The 25903-nt window shown below is 41.8% G+C and overlaps 1 protein-coding gene across 1 annotated transcript in view; it reads right to left on the reverse strand.

Moving 5' to 3' along the window:
• Positions 1–25619, reverse strand: part of LOC102118810 (neuropeptide S receptor) — a 38982-nt gene extending 13363 nt beyond the window's left edge. The window contains exons 1-3 of the mRNA XM_074036524.1: positions 25449–25619; positions 24579–24672; positions 9421–9597 (exon numbers count right to left, since the gene is read on the reverse strand). Coding sequence (XP_073892625.1) covers positions 9421–9597; positions 24579–24672; positions 25449–25619 — 442 coding nt within the window. The remainder of the gene's footprint in view (positions 1–9420; positions 9598–24578; positions 24673–25448) is intronic.
• Positions 25620–25903: the final 284 nt, after the last annotated feature.

Genomic DNA, 25903 nt, shown 5'->3' on the forward strand with positions numbered 1-25903 from the left:
CAACTAAAATTCGACCACTCAGAGATAATTGCAATTTCCATTTCCCTCTCTCTCTAGCTATCATCTATCTATACATGCACATATATATTCTGCTAAGTAAAAATATGTGCACATATCTATAAAAGGGATACCATACTGCTTTCTTTTTCTTAATGTACTATATTGGAGAAACATTTCTATGGCAATAAGTGCACTCTATATAATAATTTTTGAGCTGTAGTGTTTAATTGTATGGCTATATAATTATTATACTCAGTTCCCTCATTGTAGGGTATTCAGATCTTTTCAGTTATTCATGATTATAAACAATATTTCTTATATTTGTTTCCTTTCTCTTTCTTTCTCCCCTCTCGCCTCTCTTCCTCTCCCCATCTTTCCTTTCCTTTCTTTTCCTTCCTTCCTTCCTTTCTTCCTTCCTTCCTTTCTTTTCTTTCTTTTCTTTCCTCACTCTTTCTTTCTCCCTCATTCTATCTTTTGTTCTTCCTTTCATAAGGAGTGTATTTCCTTGTAGCATATGATACAACAATCTAATATATGATTATTTCCATATGGGCAGTTGTCTCAACATTAGTAATTAAACAGTTTCTATTTCTCTATCAGTTTAAAATACTTCATCACATTCTAAATTCCTGAGGTTTCCTTTAGCATTTCTGTTCTGTTGGAATTTCCTGTCCATATAATTCTCTTTCAATGATTATAGTATTATAATTATAATACTTACAGAATTTATTTGATATTTGATAGAGGAAGGATGCCTTCATCCAATTTTTTTCAGACAAATATTCTAACTTTTAACCAAAGCCAATTGCACTGAATAGAATGAATTCACTTGTGTTTATTCTTTCTGATTGCTTTTGCTCTTCCAGAAAAACCAGGGTGTGGAGACTGCACCAGTGGAAGGGAAGCACTAGGATCTGCATGGGGGCTGGAATTAGCCCCAAGCTGAATGACTGGGTCTTCATGGGTTGAAAATTTCCAAGCAGCCTAAGCACATCTCTTGGTTACACTGGTCAGTCAGCGTGAAGGTCAGCCACCTATGACTCTGTGTCTCACTGGACCAGATTGTCAAACCTGGTTGAACATTAAAAATACCTGAAGAGCTTTTCCGAAATAATGATGTCCATGCCCCACTCCAGATGGAGTGAATCAGAATCTGTCAGGGAATGGTGTCTGGGTTTTAGTGCATTTTAAAAGCTCCCCAGGTAATTCTACTGTGTAGCCAGGGCCAAGACCCAAGGCCCTAGACTGTAAGTTGCCTATAGTCAGGAACCATGCTATTCATTCATTTGTCATTCCCAGTCCCTTGTACCACTCCTGACATGCAGAAGAACACAGAGGAATTGAACTGAATTCAGGTGGAGAACCCAGACTTATATATCTCTACTCATTCTTCTAGGGAAAAAGACACAGGTTATCAGTGCCCGATAATACGTGTGCATCCTCTTGGCGGCCTCACCGTCTTATTGGAAAAAGTAGCTTTGAGAGGGAGAAAATAAGCTCTGTCTTGGTCCAACAAAAGTTTAACTCACAGTCTGAAAAGAGGAGGGCTTAGGGAGAATCCAGTCTATCCCCTTATTTTAACGTCTTGGAGCCCGGGGATTATGTAAGTTTGCCAGGTGGCACAGCTCTTTGTGGCACATCTGGAACAGAAAGCAGCTCTTTTTATTCCAGATATTTGTGGTACAGCTTGTTGTCCTTGTGTGAGTGCATATAGTTGTGAGTATGCATTGTTAGTGTGTGTGAGAGTGAGTGTGTGAAGGTGTGTGTATTTGTGTATATGAGCCTACGTTGTATGTATGTGTGTGCACAAGGAATGGGAGGGGTGTGTAACCTGAGCAGATCCAGTCTCCTTCTACAGAGCTATGACATTACAACAAACAGAAAACTAGAAGCCCTTTCTTCTTTTGGTCCCTTGGTTTGCTGTGTTTTCTCCAGATTGACCTTGGTCAGGTCCAGTAATGTTTTCCTGGGAAGCAGGACGGGCTTCCAGGGCTCAGAGTCCTGGGCTCTGCATTCAGGTTTACTGAGAAGGAATTTGGGGGAAGGTTGTAGTAGGTGGTCTTAGGCTTGATCTGGTTTGAATTGGTGTGTTGGGGCAGCTGGGAAAGAATGAACCACTGCGCCTTTGCTGGCTTAGGGTCCAGGATTGTTCTATGGACAGATGGCAGCTTTATGTATCTGCAAATTCAAGCCAATGAGAAAAGCCTATCCTCATCTTTGCTGAAGGTGTGATGTCCTCCTTGGACAGTCTCTCTTTTCATATCTGTGTCCTCCAAGGTGCTTCTTTGCCAGAACTGAGGCTGGGGTAACCCTTGGATCCTAGCTCAAAGGCTAACTCTCTGCTGGCATAGCTTGGCCAGGTCCAAAGTGCCCCCTTCCTTCTCCTAAATTTCAGGGAGGTCACATGGGGGATGACAGAGCTTGCCTGTGATAGCCTTTGGTGGGTCTGGTCTGTCGGCTGGGTCCTGATATGATCCTGTATGCTCGTGTATCAAGGAATCCCCAGCTCACATTTGCTAGAGGAAAACCTCTGGAGAAGCAAATTAGCTAAGAATTGGGCCATGCAGAGTAGAGACTTACCTGAGCAGTTGGAAATCACTGTTTCGTAGGTTTTGCTTTTAATCCAAATAGTTCGGATCACAATGCCATACATGACGCTGTAGAAAGAACCAAAGGTAGTATTAAAGTGGCTGGTGGATCTCTACTGTGAGGACACAGAGAAGACCACTCCACCTCCCCGAGTGCAAGGTGCAAAGGGAGGAATCTTTTCACCATGCCTGTCCCCCTATACTTGCTGTTTATAGAATCACAACTGAAAGTGACCATGAGGATCCATTGGATGGAGTCACTTCTGTCTTAAGTGAGGAGGCTAAGACCTGGTAAAGTTATGCAGTCTCCTCAAGGTAACCCAAATGGTTTGAAGGAGAGCTGTGATTAGAATCCAAAAACAGGCCTTAGAGTCAGAAAAGACTTGGGTCTCCTCTACTACTTGTCTGTTGTACAATCCTGACTTTAGTGACATCTTTTAAGTGACGTCTATGATCCCTGACTCCGGCATTCATGGCTTTGTGTGATCCTCACCCCTTTAGTGTGGGAAGAGCAGGTGACTTGCCTCTAATCAATGCAGAGTGGCAAAGGGGATGGGACTGATTACATAGAGTGTAGCGCCTGTCTTGTTGGTGTCTCTCCCCATTGCTGGCTTTGAAGAAACAAGGTGCCATGAACCCTACAGCTGCAAGAAAATGAATTCCGCTAAGGATCTGAGGGAGCTTGGAAAAGAGCCTTTCCCATTCTAGCCTCTGATGACCCCCTGCCCTGGATAAACAACTTGATAACTGCCTTGCCTGAGCAGGGGACCCGATTAAGCCATGGCCAGATTCTTGACCCACAGAAACTGTGAGATGATAAATGTATCTTGCTTTAAGTCATTAGGTTTGTGGTAATTTGTAAAGGAGTAATAGATAACTACTACACTGATCCTCAGCTGAGGTTCTACAAAATGGTGTTAACAATACAGACCTCTTGAACTTTTTGAGTATCAAATGTGACAATATTTAAAGTGCCAAGTACAGTGCTGGAAAATTAGTGGGGATTAATTTCCTTTCTCCTCTTTCTTGTCTATTTATTTTACACTGTATCACACCAATTCTTACATGATTTAATCTGTGCCTAACAGGAAAACAAAGTGTTAATGATTCAAAAGTGTCAAGAAGTTTTGTATCCTGGGTACTCTTTGATAAATATAAAAACTACTCTTCTTTAATATTACTTGATATTTTGACTACATTAAGCACCTTGGCAAAAAACTTTGGGACACAGCAATGCTTTATTTTAAAACTGTGTGTCTTCCCTCTTGAGAATCATTAGTTAAAAAAAAAATCAAAGCTTCAGTTTGCAGTAGCTGACAAAGCACTAATTGCTTTTAATGATCTTTAGAATATAACTTAATTAATGGCAATGTTAAAATCTCTGCTGCTTATTGCCTTTTCCCATTCCTGCTCAGCGAACCCTTCGGAGTGCTCCAGGAAAGCTCAGGGACTTTTTGGAGCATCTCCACTCTTTCTCACATAATTACCAAGGGACTTTTTTTTTTTTTTTTTTTTTTTGTAATTTGTATGCCTGCAGTAAAGAAAAAATGAGAAAAATGTTATTAGTGAGTTCAACCCTAAGTTGAATATTTGCTGGAACAGGGAAACTTCTTCCCCAGAAAGTGAAATACTGTGCAAGGTAAGGTTACACTCACCATGGAAAGTTAATGGTTATGTCAATTGCAACCCCACTATATAACTGACCAATAAGTCAAATATTTATGACTGTCGACCATGTACACAGAAGAAAGGTTAAGAAATGTCTTATGCTTTAGGGATTTGGGCCTAAGTCACCCCCTCTTTTTACTTAGGGCCAATCAGATGAGTGAGAACCAGTACCAACTTTTCAGTTAGCATGGCAAACACCTAATAACTAGGGTATTATTGCCAAACCAGGCTACTTCTTGGAGCGTAGCAATCAAGCATCAAAGAGACATCTGCGTTGCTGTTTGTCACCACCAGTGTTTTGCTCTGTGACCCAGGCTGGAGTGCAGTGTCAGGATCGTAGCTCAATGCAGCCTTGACCTCCCACCTCAGCCACCTGAATAGCTGGAACTACCAGTGTGTGCCACCCTGCTCAGATAATTTTTGTATATTTTCTAGAGACAGGGTTTCACCATGTTGCCAGGCTAGTCTTGAACTCCTGGGCCCAAGAGATCCACCTGCCTAGGCCTCCCAGAGTGCTGAAATTACAGGTGTGAGTCACTACACTTGGCTTTGTCTCTTTTCCTTTAGCTGATCAATCAGATTGTGGATAAGTTTTGTGGATTGTCTCAGCAAAATGACTCCATAATCGGTACCTTACTCTCCATCCAGGTTTTCAGCATTAGTGGAGACCCTTACAATCTCTCTTTATTCATTTTGATGACTGCTTTTATTGTGGGCCCTGTGATCGTCTTTGACCTTGGACCTCATGCCCATGGACAGTGCTGGCCAGGTCCCTGGGGCCCTTTTGCCCACAATAGCCGTGTATTCTATCTGCAGGGCTGCACCAACCTGGCATGAGGCTTTCCCACAGTGTGATCCCATTTCCTAAGCAAAATAAATGAATTTTTCTCACATATGACAAGTCAATGATCCATGACTAATGTGCTTTTTTCCACTTATTTTTTTGTGATTGTCGGTCATGAATCTCTTCTGCTTCTACCTTTATCTTACAGAGATGAAAATGATAAGAGAATGAGAAATCAATTAGGTAGGAAGAAAATAAGCACAGCTAAAGTAAAGCAATTACACTGGGGCTAATAACCTCCCCAGCAACAATTAGACAGTTATGTCAAGCAAATTTCAAAACAACTCCTGTTGTTTTGACCCAGAAAAACAACATATTGCCTTTGCTGTCAGTCACTATGGTTTCAACTCCTGGGAGCCTGATTTAGTGGATGATAGAAGAGCTACATCTTTATTCATACACAGCTCCCATGAGAGTTTGCCACCAAAAATACAACTACCTCTCTCTCTCTCTCTTTCCCTCTCTCCCTTTCTTTCCCCCTCCTCTTTCTTTTCTCTCTTTTTTCTTTCCTCTCACATATATTTATGGAGGAGCTATCATATGCCAAAAACTGATCTAGGCATTAGATAGCCAGAAATTTCTATATTAGCAGCACGTGTACACATGTGTTTGTGTGTGTGTGTGTGTGTATGTGCGTGAGAGACAGAGAGAGAGAGAGAATGAGAGAGGGAGAGAAAGAGTAGAGAGAGTGACATGACACATCTGTTGTTTGGTGCAATTTATTGCATTATTCATTCAATCTAATATTCACCAACTGTTTAGTGCGTGCTGGATGTGCAGTTCAGAAATGAAGAGGCCACAGTCCCTGCACTCATGAGATACAGTCACACTACCATGAAGTCTAGATGATGACATGGACAAAGTAAGGTTGGAGGTTAAGGAGTGAGGACCTGAGGTGCCTCTTGGTCCGGGGCTGGCAAGGGAAGCTCTACCGTGGAGTTGATATTGGAAATGATACACAAAGGATGTGAACTAGTTGGCTGAAACAAGGCAAGGTGAGCTTGGCAGAGTGTTCAGGCATGGGAGTGATGCACATGGGCCAGAGGGGTGTTTGTTCCATAGCTGGAGTTGGGAGTGCAGGTGAGGTATCAGCAGCTCACTGTGAAGCAGGCAGGGAATCTTTGAAAAAGACAAGTGGATCTTGTCCTAGCAGATACTGAATGCATACGAAGCTGGGCAATAAGTAAAACAATGAGGTATTTGTGGCAGAAAAGCTGCTAAGTTAGTTATTTGTGCTTTTTCTTTTTTTCTATTATGTCAATCACTACTATTATGTCAATCACTACTATTAACAATCGAAAACAAAATAAAACCATACTCAGTATAGAGGCAAATGACAAATTAGGAGAAATATTCGCAACATATGCAAAAAGAAAAAGGTTATTGTATATATAATATTTCTGAAGATAGAGAATAGAGAAAATAAAAACATTTAAACAAGAAAAGTAGCATTACTTTCAATGACAAAATCCGCAGTTACTTTTGCACCAACCTAAGAAGTACTTTAAAAAAAAATGACAATCAGCATATAAAATATACGTAATCTTATTTGTAATGAAAGAAATGCAAAATAAAACAACTAAGATATATTTTTTTCTATCAATTTGGTAAATGTAGCATATGTAGCATGCATGAAGGACAATGAGGCATGGTGAACAACATGAGTGAACACTTTCCTTGAGCTATTTTCTTTGTCTATTTAAGCTTGAAATGAAGAATTTAACCTTACTCACAGCATTGAGCCCGGGGGCCAGAATATAGGCAATAAAGAAAGAATAAGAGTTGGACCTTATCTCTGAGATGAAATTGTAGCACCTATGCCAGGTACTCGTTGGATACAAGTTCCTCACAAAATTCCCCCCAGGGCCTGGTCTTGTTTGAGAAGACAGTTGTTGCTGAAGGAGGTGGAGGATGTTAGTCCCCCAGAGAGAAGTTCTTTCTTCACCAGGGGGAGCTACGAAAGAGGGAAGGTGATGAAAGAGAAGCCTCTTGTCAGGTAGGAAATGCTTCAGAGAAGCTCAAGGATGGCTGGAGGTCATGGCTGAGTTTTCATGACTGTCACGGCTAGAAGCAAGGAGTTAGGATCAGGCCTTACAGAGGCCTTAGTTTGGTGAGAGCTGAGGGAAACCAGTTTTTGAAATCATTTCCTTCAATCAGCAAACACATTGTATTTTACCCTTTCAAGGACATGAAAAAAAACACACTGGCTATCCTGTAGGCAAGTTCGAGGAGAAGTCCTGGTGGAAAAAGCAGCCCAAAGAATGGGGAAATCATAGATGCAGGACAACCTGAGCTGCATGGTCCACGTGCTGCAGCATCCGCTGTGCTGAGCAGAGACTTTGACTGGAGCTCATTTCTTGAACTGATGGGAAATCAATCAGCAGTGAAGCCAGGACATGCACTGTCACTGAAATCGATGCCTCAGTTGCTCAGGGTGACACAAGCCGCTTCCTTCCAAATGCTCTCTGACCGCTCCGGCTCACTTGCCTATTACTTACCTTGGGTGGTTGTCTAAATAACCTTCTCTCCTTCAAACTTCCTCTCAAGCTCAGCTTGATGGAGTGGAGGGCAATAAGTCAAAATAAAGTGTAGGTGTTAAGTTGTCCATTCAGCAGAGATGACTGGACAACACCCCATCTCGGAAAGGCTGCTGGGTTGGCTATTGAGGTCACTCTGTGCTTGCCCATCTCAATCTCTGATGCGGGGGTAGGGGCAAGGCAATTACTTCTTTTAGTCTTAATTCTACTCTTACAAAAAATTCAGGGGTTTGACCATATGATGGATAACATTTCTCCCAGCTATAGTATTTTATGAGACTAAAGATGAATAATGAGCAAGAAAAGGTGACTCCCACCATATCAGAAAACACTTGAAAAGCATGCCACCAGCTTAGTAATTAAAGAAATGCATACTAAAACAATGAAATACTTTTTAAACTCTTAGGTTGGCAAAGATTTAGTAAGGAAATAGTGCTACCTTCCATTGGATCAGGGAAGCAAAAAACAAGAGCCCTTGTATGGTGTTGCCCAGAATATACCTTTTCTACAAGTGATCTTAGCTAACAGGCCAAGAAATAATACAGCTTTTCTCAAGGGCAGCTTGTGACTATGCATCAAAAGTTTTAAAATGTGCATCATCTTTGATCTACACCTTTGATCTAGTAATTCCATGAGAATGAGTTATGAGGAAATAACCAGAGACTCATGTACAGTTTTCAGTACAAAGATTTTTATCACAGCTGTCTTTACACTATGAAAAACAAAGGCTGATCTTCCTTTGCTTATGATATGTTATATGACACACTATGGCTGGCTTAGAGGTACTCAAAAGGCGCAGGATCATCGTGGCCCAAGAATACACACAATGTGCCAGGTCTCTCCCTGTAGTCTCCCACCCCATCCACACATGCAGAGCCCATTTCAGAGGGTGATCCTGCCACATGGCCAAGTGAGACCCTACCTTGACCAGGTTGTTGTGCTAATCTCTGTTAAAAGACCATCTACAGCTCACCATTGGCTACAGGACAAAGGACACTCTACGACTTTTTTGCCAAGGTCATTCACAACTGAGCCTCCCCCAGCCACTGGAAGGAGCTCACTGCCAACTTCTGTCCCATTGGCACTGTCTACCTGTCCACTCTGCCCCTACACTCCCTCTGATTTCTGGTCATCAGAGTCTGCTTCCTCCCCACTTCTCCCTTATCCTATCTGAATCATTTCCTCCTTCAATGGTGGCTTCCAAAATATATTCCCTGGCATTATGTGACTCCACTGCATACACAATTTAGCATATTAGTGTATACTGAGTTTTGTGTTCAGTTTGTTTCAAGTATATCTATCTTTTCATTTACAAAATCCCTATAAGTTGTAATTTGCCTTGTATTTGGAAAGCTGCAAGATATAAAAGAAATAATATGGTATGAAATCAGAAAAACCTGGATATCAATCCTGTTTGATGTTGAGTAAGTTACTTAACCACTCTGAGCTTGAGTTTCATTATTCATTAAATTGGGACAGTGGTAATTATTTCACAGGGTTGTACTGTGGCTAATGTGATAATTGTTAGCTGTTTGGCGCAATGCCTGCCCTGTATACCCAGTAATTGTTAATTCCCTTCTCCTTACTCTACTTTGAAGAAATTGGGCTTACCCTATAGTAGCTACACATAAAATCTTGTGGCCTGGCCAGCTCCCCCTAGGGCACTAGAAAAAATGGGCCTGTAGGGGACGAGAGCAGCAGCTGGCAAAGCAGGAAGGCCCCCCGCCCAACCACCCCCTGTGTGGTCCTGGCCTGACAGCTTCTTACCTGATGATTGTCAGAGGGATGAAGTACACCAGGAAGGCCACAATGGTCATGTACGGGGTCCAGTAGGAGTCGTCAGGCCACAGGGCCCAGCACTGCACTTCACCATTAGAGAGTGTCCTCTTCCCAAATATGATCAGGGTGGGAATGGAGAACAGGAAAGACAGGCTCCAGGCAATCACAATAAGGACCTTGGCTTGCTTTTCTGCCCAAAGAGAAGAGAGGGATGTCTGGGTATGTGGCAACCATTTTGAGGAGCACAATGGAGTTTGCTATAGAAAAGGATCACTGTGGGGCAGCCACCCTGTACTTCACAGAACCTCCCAGAGCCTCAGTTTCCTCATATGTAAACAGGGAGACAGTACCTCCATACAGAGTCGATGTGAAGATTATAAAGGGAAGCTTGAACAGAAGCTAGCACATTGCCTGGCCTAAGGTTGGTGCTTCTTCTTTCCTGATTTCCCCATCTGACTTGAGATGTTGACGCATCCGTTCTTGCAGTATTAGGGAGCTCAGTCTGTACCATGTACATTTAGTAAATTGTGGTGCAAATGCTGAGTTGTGTCTACCCATATGCAGTCACTCTTTTATTACGAGGCAGGGCTACAGCCTTTGGTCCGCGTGGCATCCTTTCACTGTACCCAGCACTGCAAAGCACTGGGACAGTTTTTGAGAATTATTTGCCAAATGGGAAGGAACCTTCTTTTTTTTTTTTTTTTTGGTAGGAACATGGGTGGACTTATAAGGCTGAGAAAGAACACTGAACTTTGTTCTGGAGAGTAGGCGCATTCAAAACCAGCCCAGAAACCTGGTAGCTATGTCTGCACACTGGATTTCGGTTGCAATATTCTGACCTTGGCTAAACCATGCAGTCTCAGCCTCATCTTTTCTTTAAATTGGTATAAAAAATACCTGCTCTGGCCATCTCAGCATGTTATGATGGGGCTGGAGAGAGACAATTAATATATAAGCAAGCACCTTTAAAACACACCCGTTGTTATGATGTGATGCTTTCTGTCAAGCTGTTGTTGAAGCTGTCATCTTAATCCCTCACCTAGCTGGGCTTTCTGTGCTCACTGGCTCTGGGACCTTCTTCCAGAAACAGGAGGCCACCTTGCTCCCCTACTTTCAACTTGGAAAGCAGGCATGTGTCTTTGGGTGGGGTTGGAATGTAGAGTCAGGTGGTGTCTTCGAACAGTGTGTTGGCTCCGGTCGAGGAGCTATAAGAAGTGAGAAAAATCTAGAGGAAACTAGGGACTCTATTAAAATCCAAACCTGAAATATTTAGGAGAATAATATCTAGGGTTCTGTTCTTGCTGAATTATACGCACTGAAAAGAGATACTAGATTCATGTAGAAAAGAGTTGTCATGGCCCACTGAGCAAGCAGGAGTCTTGGGGTAGAATTATAACAGCAATCTGATTAAGGTCTTTCTTGTTCCTTACATACAACTGGTAATCCACTGGGGATAGGGGGAGAGGTTTTCCTGCCTGTGTTTGGAAACTCAAGCCCCTTGATGTTAGTGATGACTCATAGGTGACAGACACATTAAGTGGTAAACATTGGTCAATTTAGTTAATTACATAAAAATTAGTAATTAAAATCCTAGACAACAATAAAAAACCCAAATTCTCAAGAGGATTTCAAGTATTTTTCTCCCTAGGTGGGCTTGCTTCAAGTAGGAAGTCCAGCAGAGGTACCAGCCCTTCTGCTTCCTATCCTCATCTGCTAGTCCTCGTCCTCCCCCAGGTCGCTATCCACATTGGGGTCTCTCCACAGCTGGGGTACAGGGAACCAGGGAGGAGGAAGAGGACAGAGTTCTCGCTTGACTGCTGCTGTCATCAGAGGGCTTTGTGCTCTCTGTGCCTGGCTGCATCCAAAGCTGATTCTTGGTTCCCTGAGGAACTTTTCTGGGTCCTTTGGAAATTCTCCTGTGGGGTCTCGCTGGTGGCCACTTGCTTGACTTGGGCAGTGACGTTCCACCCTCCCTGGTGACCTCCAGGGAGGACTCTCTCTCTCTGGCAGAAATGTCTGGGGCAGGATCTTTTTTAATACAGCCTCAGGCAAACTTCGCGGTGCAGGTTCTACATCAGCCCCCTGGGCTAGGACCACAGCGCCAACCAGCCTCTCTTCAACGGTCTCAGGTGTGATGTAGTCATCGGTCCCCAATGCTCTCAAATACAGGGAACATGTCAAGCTCTGTGAGTCATCATGTGAAGCCCTCTCACTAGACTTAGTTTATGTAGACATCGAGTCACCTGTGATTAGGACAGTATGAAAGGTGAAAGAGAGACTGAGAACAGTGTCGACATCTTCACTAGATGAGGGCCTTGGCCATATGGGCACAGGCATGGGGAAGGCATTGTAGAAGGTAGTCTAGACTGATAGCATGAGCATCAGAGAAACAGAGCAGGCATGTATGTGCAATACTGAAGGAGAAATGGCCTAGAGGTGGTCTAGAAAGGTAGGAAAATGTCTTCACCGCCACCACGCCATGAGGTATCTAAAAAGGAAGGTTGAGGAGCATCCTTTTGAGATGTCTTAGGGGAATCAGCCACCTCAGGAGGCAGGAGGTGGGGGCAGGAGGTTGATGGTATAGGGGAGCTGGTCCCCTAAGGAATAGAGAAACACCAGGGGTGGAGAGAAGCAGTGGGAGTTCAGATTAGGAAAGAAGCAGGGTGGGATGAAGTGGGCAGGTGGTAGGACTGGAGGGGGTTCTTCTTGATGGTGGGGGTGTAAAGCCTGATGGGTTTCTATGGTTCTGGGTGACATTAGTAGCTGCCCCCGGTGCTCTTGTTCTTTCAATGGTTAGAATTCTAATGTTGTCTTCTTCTATAGGTCCCAGGACACTTTTAAGGGCAACATGTGACTCCTGGGCCCCACCCAGTTTCCACTTGATGGGTAAACAGTGCGTTCACTTTTGAGAGGGATGCACAGGGAAACAGATTAAGACAGTATAATTTAGAATCGACTCTACCAAGGTCTCCAAAGATGTTTCCCCAAAGGCCCAGCAGGGTACAGGCTTGGAGCCGTTTTTCTCATACCGGTGCTGGGCTGCACTGGGAAAGCCCCACTCTCTTAGGCTGTGACGCAGCTGCCACAGCAGGGAGACTGATGGCCTTCCAGGCAGCTGAGCCCGTTTGCCATGAAGAGTGACTTCTCAGGGCTGAAGGATCCAGGATCGAACAGATGAAATGCAGGTTTGCATATGAGGTAGACTGTCTCGTGTTTCTCACCCCCGGAAAGTCAGACTCCCTCTTCCACGTGCTCTTGTCCATTTCTGCACGTCTCTGCTGCTTAGCCTTCTTCTTTTCCATGTAACTAATTTACCTTTTTATAAAATCATGGAAGTTACACATTTTGATTACAGAAACACTAGCAAATAAAAATAAGTGAAAAGGAAAAAAATCCATAGTGGCACCCACCAGAAACGTCAAGTTTAAATTTTGATAATGCATGCATATATAATACATAGATTACACATTTAAAAATGAGATCACAATACAGATGCTACCTTGTAACCTAATTTTTTTCCTCTGAAAAGCCTGTTATGACCATCTTTTCCTGTTAAGAAATATCAATCTGTACAAGTGGCATTTTTTTTTTTCAGGTAGTAAGATCCTTTCTTCAAATACAATTTTATCTTGAACCCAGTACAGAAAATATAGAAAGTTCAGGTAGCTTCGGTTGAAACCGAGACAGTCAGCAACTCCCAGATCTGCCCTGGAGCAGGCCAGCAAAATGAGCCCTCTGGGAGTCAGTGTGGGAAGCACAACTGGAAAAGTACTGATAAATAATATTTTTTCCGAAGGTTATACCGTACTCCAATTGTATCAGTAGCCTATTATTATCTAAGTTATTTTCCATTTTTTTTGTTATAAATAATTTATATTCATCTATTTTTCCCAGTTCTAGTTATTCCTTAGGATAAACTCTTAGAAACAGAAGAATTATTAACTTTGGACAAATATTGTTACATTTCCCTCAAAAGTGCCTACTGTTTATGGCTGTCACTATAACAATAAAAGTACCCATTTCCTTATATTCTCCTAATACTTAGATAATTCTTCCTTTTAATCTTGTTACGTGGTTGGTAAAAGTTTGTATCCAAATGTTCAATCTTGCAATTCTTTAATTAGTGGTCAGAAGAACATTTTTAAATATTTTCTTTTCATTTATTTTTTATTTATTTATTTATTTTGACCAAGTCTCACTCTGTTGCCCAGGCTAGAGGGCTAGAGTGCAGTGGCGCGATCTCCACTCACTGCAACCTCCGCCTCCCAGGTTCAAGCAATTCTTGTGCCTCAGCCTCCTGAGTAACTGGGATTACAGGTGCGTGCCACCACGCCCGGCTAATTTTTGTATTTTTTAGTAGAGACGGGGTTTCACTATGTTGGCCAGGCTGGTCTCAAACACCTGTCCTCAAGTGATCCACCCGCCTCGGCCTCCCAAAGTGCTGGGATTACCAGCGTGGGCCACAGCACCTGGTCTCATTTATATTACTTTGTTTCCTGATAGTCTGTTCATGCCCTTTGCCCATTTACTCAATTAGAATGTTTTCATTTCTTTGCCAGACTTCTTTATAAAAAGGATATTTTTCTTTGCCTATTATATAAAAATATTTTCCATTTATAATTTTGCTTTTTAAGTTTGTTTATGAATATTTATTATGTATATAAATAATTTAAATTTTTATGTAGTAAAAAACTATATTTTCCTTGTTGTTTCTGCTTTTGATATGATTCCTGGAAAGGTCTTTCCTTCACTGAAATTATGAAGGTGTTACCCAAATATTCTTTTACTCTTTTTATGTTTAAAGTGTTAATTTTTTCAGTCCAACTAAAATGTACTTTGTTATTAGCTATGGCGGGTGGTGATCTAATATTTTTAAAAAAGGCCAGACAGCTATTTCAACATATAGTATAATGACTAATTCATTTTTTGCCGACTGAGCTGAAATTTTGTATGATTTATATGTGTTATTCCAGTTCCAGTATTATATCGTTTTAATTATCAAAATTTTGTATTACGTTTTAATATAACACTGCATATTTCTCTTCATTATTTTGATATTTTTCTAATTAGTCTCATATTCATTTTTGGTGAAGAGCTTTAAAATTGTCAACTTTTCTGGAGTTGCTGGCTAAGAAAAATACTGCTTCAGTAAATAGCAGTAAAAAATAAATAAAACATAGCCTCCCCTCGCTTAAGCGTCCATTGCCTTGTGCCTGCACAGCTACATTTGACTCCCTCCTGGCTTCTCCCTGCTACGTGACTCTCCCAGAGAGCCCAACGACTCTCCGGGAAATCTCTTCTTTCTACGGCTTTCTCTCAGCTGAGCCGCATGTAAACCCCGAACCCCGCCTCTCAGCTGCCTTTAAATTCTGACAAGCTGCGGCACTAAAATGACTTCCGCGTTGGGTTTCCTGGAACCTCTCGTTCCCCGTTCTCACCAGCTGCCCTCACCCTATAAACTGGTGAGTATCAGTTCATCCTCTACAAGGCCAGGGAGTTCTCCCAGGGGCTGAATTATACATTATACACTTGGCTTCCGTGTTTCATCTGCTCCCTCGTGTGCTGGAAATTCTTAGACATTTCTGGTATTTGGATGGCTTCTTTCCTTGACTCTCATTCCAGACGCAGGTCTCCCCCTGTTTTTACATTTCTTCAGTGACTTTCGTTGGGACTGGGCAGGGGAAGGGAGCTGGCTAATGTGTTTCTAGGCTTTTATCTTACCCAGAAGCTATCGACGATGAGGAGTTTCCAAGCACCTAATGTTGAGCCTCTCTTAATTTTGTAGTGAGGAAATAAATTGTTTTACATCTTTAGAAAAAACTATAATATTAATTGCTGCCTTTCTGATAATTTAGGACACTGTTTGTAATATTACACAGTGTCTCCCAGAACTAGACATATTTCCCATGAGCAAACAGTTAATATTTTAACCTAGTGAATATGGTGACACATGTAATCCATCATGTCACCCTCTTGGCTATGGGTCTCAAGTCTGTACCTCTAACAAGTTTCCTGGGACTTCCCTCATGCAATTTCCTATACTTATTTTTCCTTCACTTCGATTTCTTCATCTTAAAATACTTTGGCGTCAATGTCCTTTTGTCCACTACATTCAATCCTTTCTGAAGTCGGCTAGGCATAAATAAATAGATGGATAAATAAGTGTATCATGGGCCAGGCGCAGTGTCTCACGCCTTGTAATCCCAGCACTTTGGAAGGCCGAGTTGGATTGCTTGAGCCCAGGAGTTTGAGACCAACCTGGCCAACATGGTGAAACCCCATCTCTACTAAAAATACAAAAATTAGGGAGGCATGGTGGTGTGCACCTGTAATCCCAGCTGCTTGGGAGGCTGAGGCTTAAGAATCACTTGAACTTGGGAGGCAGAAGTTGCAGTGAGCTGACATCACACTACTGCCCTCCAGCCTGGGCGACAGAATGAGACTCCGTCTTAAAAAAAACAAAAAAAAAAGTGTATCACAATCCATGAATGTAAACCAAAAATAAAGTTATAAAGTCCCCCAACCATCTGAATGGATTTCCTCTTCAGTCAAGGCTCTTTTAAGATTTAACCTGCAAGGCTGTTCCAGGCCATGATGGGAAGTGGGCAGTGGGACATGTCTCATTATACCTCTCCACCATTAACATCAACACAGACTTTAAGTCTGATGAGAAACGTTTTACAACCTAGTCTCCCTGAAGAGGAAAGCTGAAAGTTTCCTCTACAAATAAGAAGTTTGGTCTCCACAGTTCTTTATCTTAACTCAGACATTCCTTTCTATTGATCCCAGGTCTTTAGATAAACTCAACTAATTGTCAACCAGAAAAAATTTAAATCTACCTATAATCTGGAAGGTTCGCCCATGCACCCCACCCCACCCTACCCAACCCTGCCATTTTGGACCAACCCTAAGTATTTCCTAAATGTGTTTGATTGAAGTCTCATGTCTCCCTAAAATGTATAAAACCAAGCTGCACCCTGACCACCTTGGGCACATATTCTCATGACCTTCTGAGGGCTTTGTCCATCGCCACTGATATTTCATTCAGAATAAACCTCTACAAATATTTTACAGAGTTTGACGCTTCATTGACACATCTTGCATACCTATGTCGTGAAATGTCTCTCCTATCTCCCCTGCCTCATCCATTTCTTGCCTCCTCTATCATAATAACTAGGGCTTAATCCATGTCCCTGCAAAGGACACGAACTCACCTTTTTTTATGGCTGCATGGTATTCCATAGTGTATATGTGCCACATTTTCTTAATCCAGTCTATCATTGATGGACATTTGGGTTGGTTCCAAGTCTTTGCTCTTGTGAATAGTGCCACAATAAACATACGTGTGCATGTGTCTTTATAGTAGCATGGTTTATAATCCTTTGGATATATACCAGTAATGGGATTGCTGGGTCAAATGGTATTTCTAGTTCTAGATCCTCGAGGAATTGCTACACTGCCTTCCACAATGGTTGAACTAATTTACACTCCCACCAAAGTGTAAAAGCATTCCTATTTCTCCACACCCTCTCCGGGATCTATTGTTTCCTGACTTTTTAATGATCAACATTCTAATTGGCATGAGATGGTATCTCATTGTGGTTTTGATTTGCATTTCTCTGATGACCAGTGATGATAAGCATTTTTTCATGTGTCTGTTGGCTGCATAAATGTCTTCTTTAAGCATTTTTTCATGTGTCTGTTGGCTGCATAAATGTCTTCTTTTGACAAGTGTCTGTTCACATCCTTTGCCCACTTTTTGATAGGGTTGTTTGTTTTTTCTTGTAAATTTGTTTGAGTTCTTTGTAAATTCTGGATATTAACTCCTTGTCAGATGGGTAGATTGCAAAAATTGTCTCCCATTCTGTAGGTTGCCTGTTCACTCTGATGGTAGTTTCTTTTGCTGTGCAGAAGCTCTTTAGTTTAATTAGATCCCATTTGTCTATTTTGGCTTTTGTTGCCATTGCTTTTGGTGTTTTAGTCATGAAGTCCTTGCCCATGCCTATGTCCTGAATGGTGTTGCCTAGGATATCTTCTAGGGTTTTTATGGTTTTAGGTTTAACATTTAAGTCTTTAATCCATCTTGAATTAATTTTTGTATAAGGTGTAAGGAAGGGATCCAGTTTCAGCTTTCTACATATGGCTAGCCAGTTTTCCCAGCACAATTTATTAAATAGGGAATCCTTTCCCTATTTCTTGTTTTTGTCAGGTTTGTCAAAGATCAGATGGTTGTAGATGTGTGGTGTTATTTCTGAGGCCTCTGTTCTGTTGCATTGGTCTATATATCTGTTTCTGTACCAGTACCATGCTGTTTTGGTTACTGTGGCCTTGTAGTATAGTTTGAAGTCAGGTAGCTTGATGTCTCCATCTTTGTTCTTTTGGCTTAGGATTGTCTTGGCCATGCAGTCTCTTTTTTGGTTCCATATGAACTTTAAAGTAGTTTTTTCCAATTCTGTGAAGAAAGTCATTGGTAGCTTGATGAGGATGGCGTTGAATCTATAAATTACCTTGGGCAATATGGCCCTTTTCACTATATGGATTCTTCCCATCCATGAGCATGGAATGTTCTTCCATTTGTTTGTGTCCTTTTTTATTTCATTGAGCAGTGATTTGTAGTTCTCTTTGAAGAGGTCCTTCGCATCCCTTGTAAGTTGGATTGCTAGGTATTTTATTCTCTTTGTAGCAATTATGAATCAGAGTTCACTCATAATTTGGCTCTCTATTTGTCTGTTATTGGTGTATAGGAATGCGTGTAATTTTTGCATGTTGATTTTGTATCCTGAGACTTTGCTGAAGTTGCTTATCAGCTTAAGGAGATTTTGGGCTGAGACAATGGGGTTTTCTAAATATACAATCATGTCATTTGCAAACAGGGACAATTTTACTTCCTCTTTTCCTAATTGAATAGCCTTTATTTCTTTCTCTTGCCTGATTGCCCTGGCCAGAACTTCCAACACTATGTTGAATAGGAGTGGTGAGAGGGGGCATCCCTGTCTTGTGCCAGTTTTCAAAGGGAATTTTTCCAGTTTTTGCCCATTCAGTATGATATTGGCTGTGGGTTTGTCATAAATAGCTCTTATTATTTTGAGGTACATTCCATCAATACCGAATTTATTGAGCGTTTTTAGCATGAAGGGCTGTTGAATTTTGTCAAAAGCCTTTTCTGCATCTATTGAGATAATCATGTGGTTTTTGTCATTGGTTCTGTTTATGTGATGGATTACATTTATTGATATGTGTATGTTGAACCAGTCTTGCATCCCAGGGATGAAGCTGACTTGATCGTGGTGGATAAGCTTTTTGATGTGCTGCTGGATTCTGTTTGCCAGTACTTTATTGAGGATTTTTGCATTGATGTTCCTCAGGGATATTGGTCTAAAATTCTCTTTTTTTTGTTGCGTGTCTGCCAGGCTTTGGTATCAGGATGATGTTGGCCTCATAAAATGAGTTAGGGAGGATTCCCTCTTTTTCTATTGATTGGAATAAGTTCAGAAGTAATAGTACCAACTCCTCTTTGTACCTCTGGTAAAATTCGGTTGTGAATCGATCTGGTCCTGGACTTTTTTTGGTTGGTAGGCTATTAATTATTGCCTCAATTTCGGAGCCTATTAATGGTCTATTCAGAGATTCAACTTCTTCCTGGTTTAGTCTTGGGAGGGTGTATGTGTCCAGGAATTTATCCATTTCTTCTAGATTTTCTAGTTTATTTGCATAGAGGTGTTTATAGTATTCTCTGATGGTAGTTTGTATTTCTATGGGATCGGTGGTGATATCCACATTATCATTTTTTATTGCGTCTGTTTGATTATTCTCTCTTTTCTTCTTTATTAGTCTTGCTGGCAGTCTATCAATGTTGTTGATCTTTTAAGAAAACCACCTTCTGGATTCATTGAGTTTTTGAAGGGTTTTTTGTATCTCTAGCTCCTTCATTTCTTCTCTGATCTTAGTTATTTCTTGCCTTCTGCTAGCTTTTGAATGTGTTTGCTCTTGCTTCTCTAGTTCTTTTAATTGTAATGTTAGGGTGTCGATTTTAGAACTTCCCTGCTTTCTCTTATGGGCATTTATTTCTACAAATTTTCCTCTACACGCTACTTTAAATGTATCCCAGAGATTCTGGTACATTGTATCTTTGTTCTTATTGGTTTCAAAGAACATCTTTATTTCTGCCTTCATTTCGTTATTTACCCAGTAGTCGTTCAGGAGTGGGTTATTCAGTTTACATGTAGTTGTGTGGTTTTGAGTGAGTTTCTTAATCCTGAGTTCTAATTTATCGCACTGTTGTCTAAGAGACAGGTTGTTGTGATTGCTGTTCTTTTACATTTGCTTAGGAGTGCTTTACTTCCAATTATGCAGTCAATTTTAGAATAAGCGTGATGTGGTGCTGAAAAGAATGTATATTCTGTTGATATGGGGTGGAGATTTCTGTAGATATCTATTAAGTCTGCTTGGTGCAGAGCTGAGTTCAAGTCCTGAATATCCTTGTGAACTTCTGTCTCATCGATCTTTCTAATATTGACAGTGGGGTGTTAAAGTCTCCCATTATTCTTGTGTTGGAGTCTAAGTCTTTTTGTAGGTCTCTAAGGACTTGCTTTGTGAACCTGAGTGCTCCTGTATTGGGTGCATATATATTTAGGTTAGTTAGCTCTTCTTGTTGAATTGATCCTTTTACCATTATGAAATGGCCTTCTTTGTCTCTTTTGATCTTTGTTGGTTTAAAGTCTGTTTTATCAGAGACTAGTATTGCAACCCCTGCTTTTCTTTTGCTTTCCATTTTCGTGGTAGATCTTCCTACATCCCTTTATTTTGAGCCTATGTGTATCTCTGCACATGAGATGGGTCTCCTGAATACAGCACACTGATGGGTCTTGACTCTTTATCCAATTTGCCAGTCTGTGTCTTTTAATTTAGCCCATTTACATTTAAGGTTAATATCGTTATGTGTGAATTTGATCCTGTCATTATGATGTTAGCTGGTTATTTTGCCCATTAATTGATGCAGTTTCTTCTTAGCACCAATGGTCTTTCCAATTTGGCATGTTTTTGCAGTGGTTGGTACTGGTTGTTCCTTTCCATGTTTAGTGATTCCCTCAGGAGCTCTTGTAAGGCAGGCATGGTGGTGACAAAATCTCTCAGCATTTGTTTGTCTGTAAAGAATTTTATTTCTCCTTCACTTATGAAGCTTAGTTTGGCTGGATATGAAATTCTGGGTTGAAAATTCTTTTCTTTAAGAATGTTGAATGTTGGCCCCCACTCTCTTCTGGCTTGCAGGGTTTCTGCCAAGAGATCTGCTGTTAGTCTGACAGGCTTCCCTTTGTGGGTAACCTGACCTTTCTCTCTGGCTGCCCTTACCATTTTTTCCTTCATTTTAACCTTCGTGAATCTGACAATTATGTGTCTTGGGGTTGCTATTCTGGAGGATTATCTTTGTGGTGTTCTCTGTATTTCCTGAATTTGAAAATTGGCCTTGTTTGCTAGGTTGGGGAAGTTCTCCTGGATAGTATCCTGAAGAGTGTTTTCCAACTTGGTTCCATTCTCCTGATCACTTTCAGGTACACCAATCAGACATAGATTTAGTCTTTTCACATAGCCCCATATTTCTTGGAGGCTTTGTTTGTTTCTTTATTCTCTTTTCTCTCTAACCTTGTCTTCTCACTTTATTTCATTAATTTGATCTTCAGTCACTGACAACCTTTCTTCCACTTGATTGAATCAGCTACTGAAGCTTGTGCATGCATCACAAAGTTCTCGTGCCATGGTTTTCAGCTCCATCAGGTCATTGAAGGTCTTCTCTACACTGTTTGTTCTAGTTAGCCATTTGTCTAACCTTTTTTTCAGTTTCCTTGCGATGGGTTTGAACATGCTCCTTTAGCTCGGAGAAGTTTGTTATTACCGACCTTCTGAAGCCTACTCTGTCAACTCGTCAAAGTCATTCTCAGTCCAGCTTTGTTCTATTGTTGGTGAGGAGCTGCAATCCTTTGGAGGAGAAGAGGCCCTCTGGTTTTCAGGATTTTCAGCTTTCCTGTTCTGGTTTCTTCCCATTGTTGTGGTTTTATCTACCTTTAATCTTTGATGTTGGTGACCTACAGATGGGGTTTTGGTGTAGATGTCCTTTTTGTTGATGTTGGTGCTATTCCTTTCTGTTTGTTCATTTTTCTTCTAACAGTCAGGTCCCTCAGCTGCAGGTCTGTCAGAGTTTCCTGGAGGTCCACTCCAGACCCTGTTTGCCTGGGTATCACCAGCAGAGGCTGTGAACAGCAAATATTGCAGAACAGCAAATATTGGTGGCTGATCCTTCCTCTGGAAGCTTTGTCCCAGAGGGGCACCCGCCTATATGAGGTGTCTGTTGGCCCCTGCTGGGAGGTGTTTCCCAGTTAGTCTACACAGGTGTCAGAGACCCACTTGAGGAGGCAGTCTGTCCATTCTCAGAGCTCAAACAATGTGCTGGAAGAACGACTGTGCTCTTCAGAGCTGTCAGACGGAGACGTTTAAGTCTGCAGAAGCTGTCTGCTGCCTTTTGTTCAGCTATGTCCTGCCCACAGAGGTGGAGCCTATAGAGGTAGTAGGCCTTGCTGAACTGTGGTGGGCTCCGCCCAGTTTGAGCTTCCTGGCTGCTTTGTTTACCTACTCATACCTCAGCAATGGTGGACGCCCCTCCCTCAGCCAGGCTGCTGCCTCACAGTTCGATCTCAGACTGCTGTGCTAGCAGTGAGCAAGGCTCCATGGGCATGGGACCTACTGAGCCAGGCATGGGAGAGAATCTCCTTGTCTGCCAGTAGCTAAGTCCTTGGGAAAAGTGCAGTATTTAGCATGAGTGTCCGGTTTTTCCAGGTGCAGTCTGTCCCGGCTTCCGTTGGCTAGGAAAGGGAAATCCCCCCACCACTTGTGCTTCCCGGGTGAGGTGATGGCCTGCCCTGCTTTGGCTAACACTCTGTGGGCTGCACCCACTGTCCAACCAGTCCCAGTGAGAAGAACCAGGTACCTCAGTTGGAAATGCAGAAATCACCTGTCTTCTGCATCGATCATGCTGGGAACTGCAGACCGGAGCTGTTCCTATTCGACCATCTTGGAACAGATCCCTAGCAAATTCTTAAGTATACAATTTAGTATTGTTACTTATATGTCTTATGCTGTACAGTAGGCATAACAAGCATGATCAAAATAAATTAATTTTAATTGCACACAACACATTTATCTTCATGTAAAAATTACTGCCTTGCATATAAGTTCCTGTGGTGGTCACACCACTGGTCTAACTCCCATAACTAGAAGTGAGGTCAGATGTCAAGTTTGGTGTGAGTTTTTGCAAATAATTGTTTATTTTTCCTAGAGTTTTCTTTTGTGTGTTCTCTCTTTCTGCTCCTCTCTTTCGGTACACAGTATCTAGCACTGTTTTGAGTTTTTGACTTTAATGTCATTCTGCGTGGATTTTTGTGCATGTTGTTTTTGTCACTCAGCATACAATGTAGATATGTTCATGTTGATGTGTATTACTGCCCATGGCTCTACCACTTCCACATTGAGAGGCAGGCTATATAGCATTTGAGGGTGCTGGAGCTAGACCCAAACTGTATGGATTCAAATCCTGCTCCTGCACTTACTAGCTGTGACCTTGGGCAAATTACTTTCACTCTTGGAACAACAATTGCCTTACCTGTAAAATGCAGATAATAATAGAGCCCACCTCACAGAGATATTATGAATATTAAAATATTTAATATGTATAAATCAGAATCATGAATGACATCTAGTATGCAATCAATAAACATAAGCTACTGAAACTTCTTCCATAGACTAGTTAACCATTCCTCCACTGAGACATGCCAAGGTTAGCAATGAATTCCTGCTACTGTAGGCAATGCCATGATATATATCACATATATATATACATGCACACATGTGGGTGTTTCTCCAGAGCACATACCAGGAAGTCATATCAAAGGGCTGTACATTTTATATTTCAATAAGATGTGTTTACTTATACCCCTGTCAATAGTAAATGAAATTACCCTATTTCACCCCACTTCTTGTAGATCCTTGTTGACGTTAATCATATTTATCCTAAAATTCTGCTACCTCTATTAAATTTGCTTCCCTAGATGCAAATTGTGTGGAATGAGATTTTAAATGTATTATCTGTTTTCTACAGTTTGGATTTTGTCATTTTTTAAATAACATTTGATTGCACCTCATTTTTGTGGTCAAGATTTTTTGTTAGGTTCTTTATCAGTTTTCAAAGTTATCTGGAGGAAGGGAGGACAGGTTGCTAAACACTCGCTTTGTATTTGCTTTCAGGGTGTATGGAGGAGAGTTGTCCCTGATTGTGGGCAGAGCAGTAGGCAGCTAGTCTTGTGAATATGTACCCACCCTTCCTCTAGGGCATTACTGCTCCCCAGAGCCCCACTCTGCCAGGGAAACTTGCTGTGATTAATTAAAATCCAGGGAAACTTGCTGTGATTAATCCTCTGTGTTGTACTTAAAAAATCACCTTGTCAGTTGCCTCAGTTCCTCTCCTGCACTCCATATTTATGCAGCCTGTTCAGGAAGTGCTCTTAAGGCCTCCCATCCCACTTCAGCATCTCCTGGGAGTTTTGTAGGCTGTGTGGTCTCAGCCTTCCCCCTGACCTATCTGCTTCCTTTTCTTAGGGATCCCTCACCATTTCTGGATCAAGGAGAGTTTCGTTTTTTGTTGTTTTTTTTACCAATACGATGATCAATTTAAAATGTCTTTCTGATTATTTCTATGGTTTTGGATAAGGAGGACAAGGTGTTTGTCTCTGGAAAATCAGAAGTTAGTGTGGGAGAGTTTGTTTTTTTGGACAGGTATGCATGTCAACACTGCTCTAGAGGAAAAAGACGGAAGCAGCAGCATCAAGGTAAATGGTCACAAAGTGGGTCAGTAACCCACCTTCCTTAGTGGCTCTGGGCTGTCCATGGGAACCATCAACATTTTTCAGGCATCTAAGTTTTCTTTTATACATCTTTTTGGACAATCAGACCCATGAAATGAGGAAAGAGGTGGAAGAAGAAAATGAAGAGAGGAGAAGAAAGAGAGGGAAAGAGGAGGAAGATCACTATTACTAAGAGTAAAATATTAGTGAAAACAATCCTACCCTCACACAAGGACAATTCTTTATGAAAGATCACCTGGTCAAGCCAGCTTACCTCCTTGAAGGAACTTCATGGGGTAGACGATGGCATGGTATCTGTCTATGCTGAGGGACACCAGGACGTAGGTAGAGGCATAGAGCAGCACAACCTAAAGAGAGAAATGAGAGGAAGCTCATGACTTCAAAGAGGTGAGGAAATGCACATAATGGAAAGAATAGCACCTTGTGTTATTTAGAAACCTGAGAGGTGAACCAAAGAAAGAGTGAGTGTTGGGTTAGGAAGGGAAATAACTCTCTTATATGGACAAGAGAAAGGGAAATACTGGGTGGAAGAGGGCAGTTTCTCAGCAAAGACCCCACCTTCAAGCCTGGAAACCAGTGGTCCTAAATGAGAACAGGTATTCCTGTTTTTGTGCCCAAAAAAGTTGCTTTTGGCCAGCCACATGCCCCTATCCTGTACCCATATAAACCCCAAATCCCAGGCTCCAGAAGGAGATGAGCAGACGAATGGCAGAATGGCATGGCAGAGAAGGAAAGAAGAGAAGGACGGTCTGAACACCAAGAGGAGTTCAGCTGGGGACAATCAGAGAGGAGATTGGCCCTGGATAGCCAAACTCCAGGGGAAGATCATCTTCCCACTCCATCCCCCTTCCAGCTCCCCATCCATCCCACTGAGAACCACCTCCACCACTCAATAAAACTCCTGCATTCATCCTTCAAATCTGTGTGTGACCTGACTCTTCCTGGACTATGGACAAGGACCTGAGGACCAAGAGGGTACTGAGCTGGTTACCACTTAAGCCATCTGCAGGCAGCAGAGTTAAAACAGCACTATAACACTGCGGCTTCAAGAGTCATAGGCACCCACCCCAGACACTACTGTGGGGCTGGAGTTCAAAGCGCTTGCCCTGGCTCCTGCACCTACCCTTCTGTGTGCTTCCCCTCCTATAAGGAGTTTGAGCTTGAGGCAGCTGAACAGAGAGCCATACCCTTGTCCCATGTCCTGTGATGGATGGACCAGGGAACTCTCTCTTTTCATCTCCACACCAGGAGGCAGATTTTGGTCCCTGGTGCTAGAATTTGTACTGCTGGCCATGATGAGTGAGAATGCTTCCAGTTCTTTCTTGCTTACTTATTCCCTTGGCCTCTTGGAAACTCCATATTTCAGGATCAGCCCTTGACATTTGCATGGTACATTTGTTTGTAATTGACTTTTAAAGCTAAACTAATTTTTTTCTGCCACAATTGACATTCCAGAATAATTAGAAACAAAAGTTCAGTTGTCTTTTATCAGTGGGAGTTGAGAGATGATAGAAGGGTTCCGGTTTTAGGGAGCCTATGTGTGGTATTGAATCATTTATCATCAACAGCACTGACACC

Source organism: Macaca fascicularis, chromosome 3 (genome assembly GCF_037993035.2).
Source record: "Macaca fascicularis isolate 582-1 chromosome 3, T2T-MFA8v1.1".
In the NCBI taxonomy this organism is placed as follows: Eukaryota; Metazoa; Chordata; class Mammalia; order Primates; family Cercopithecidae; genus Macaca; species Macaca fascicularis.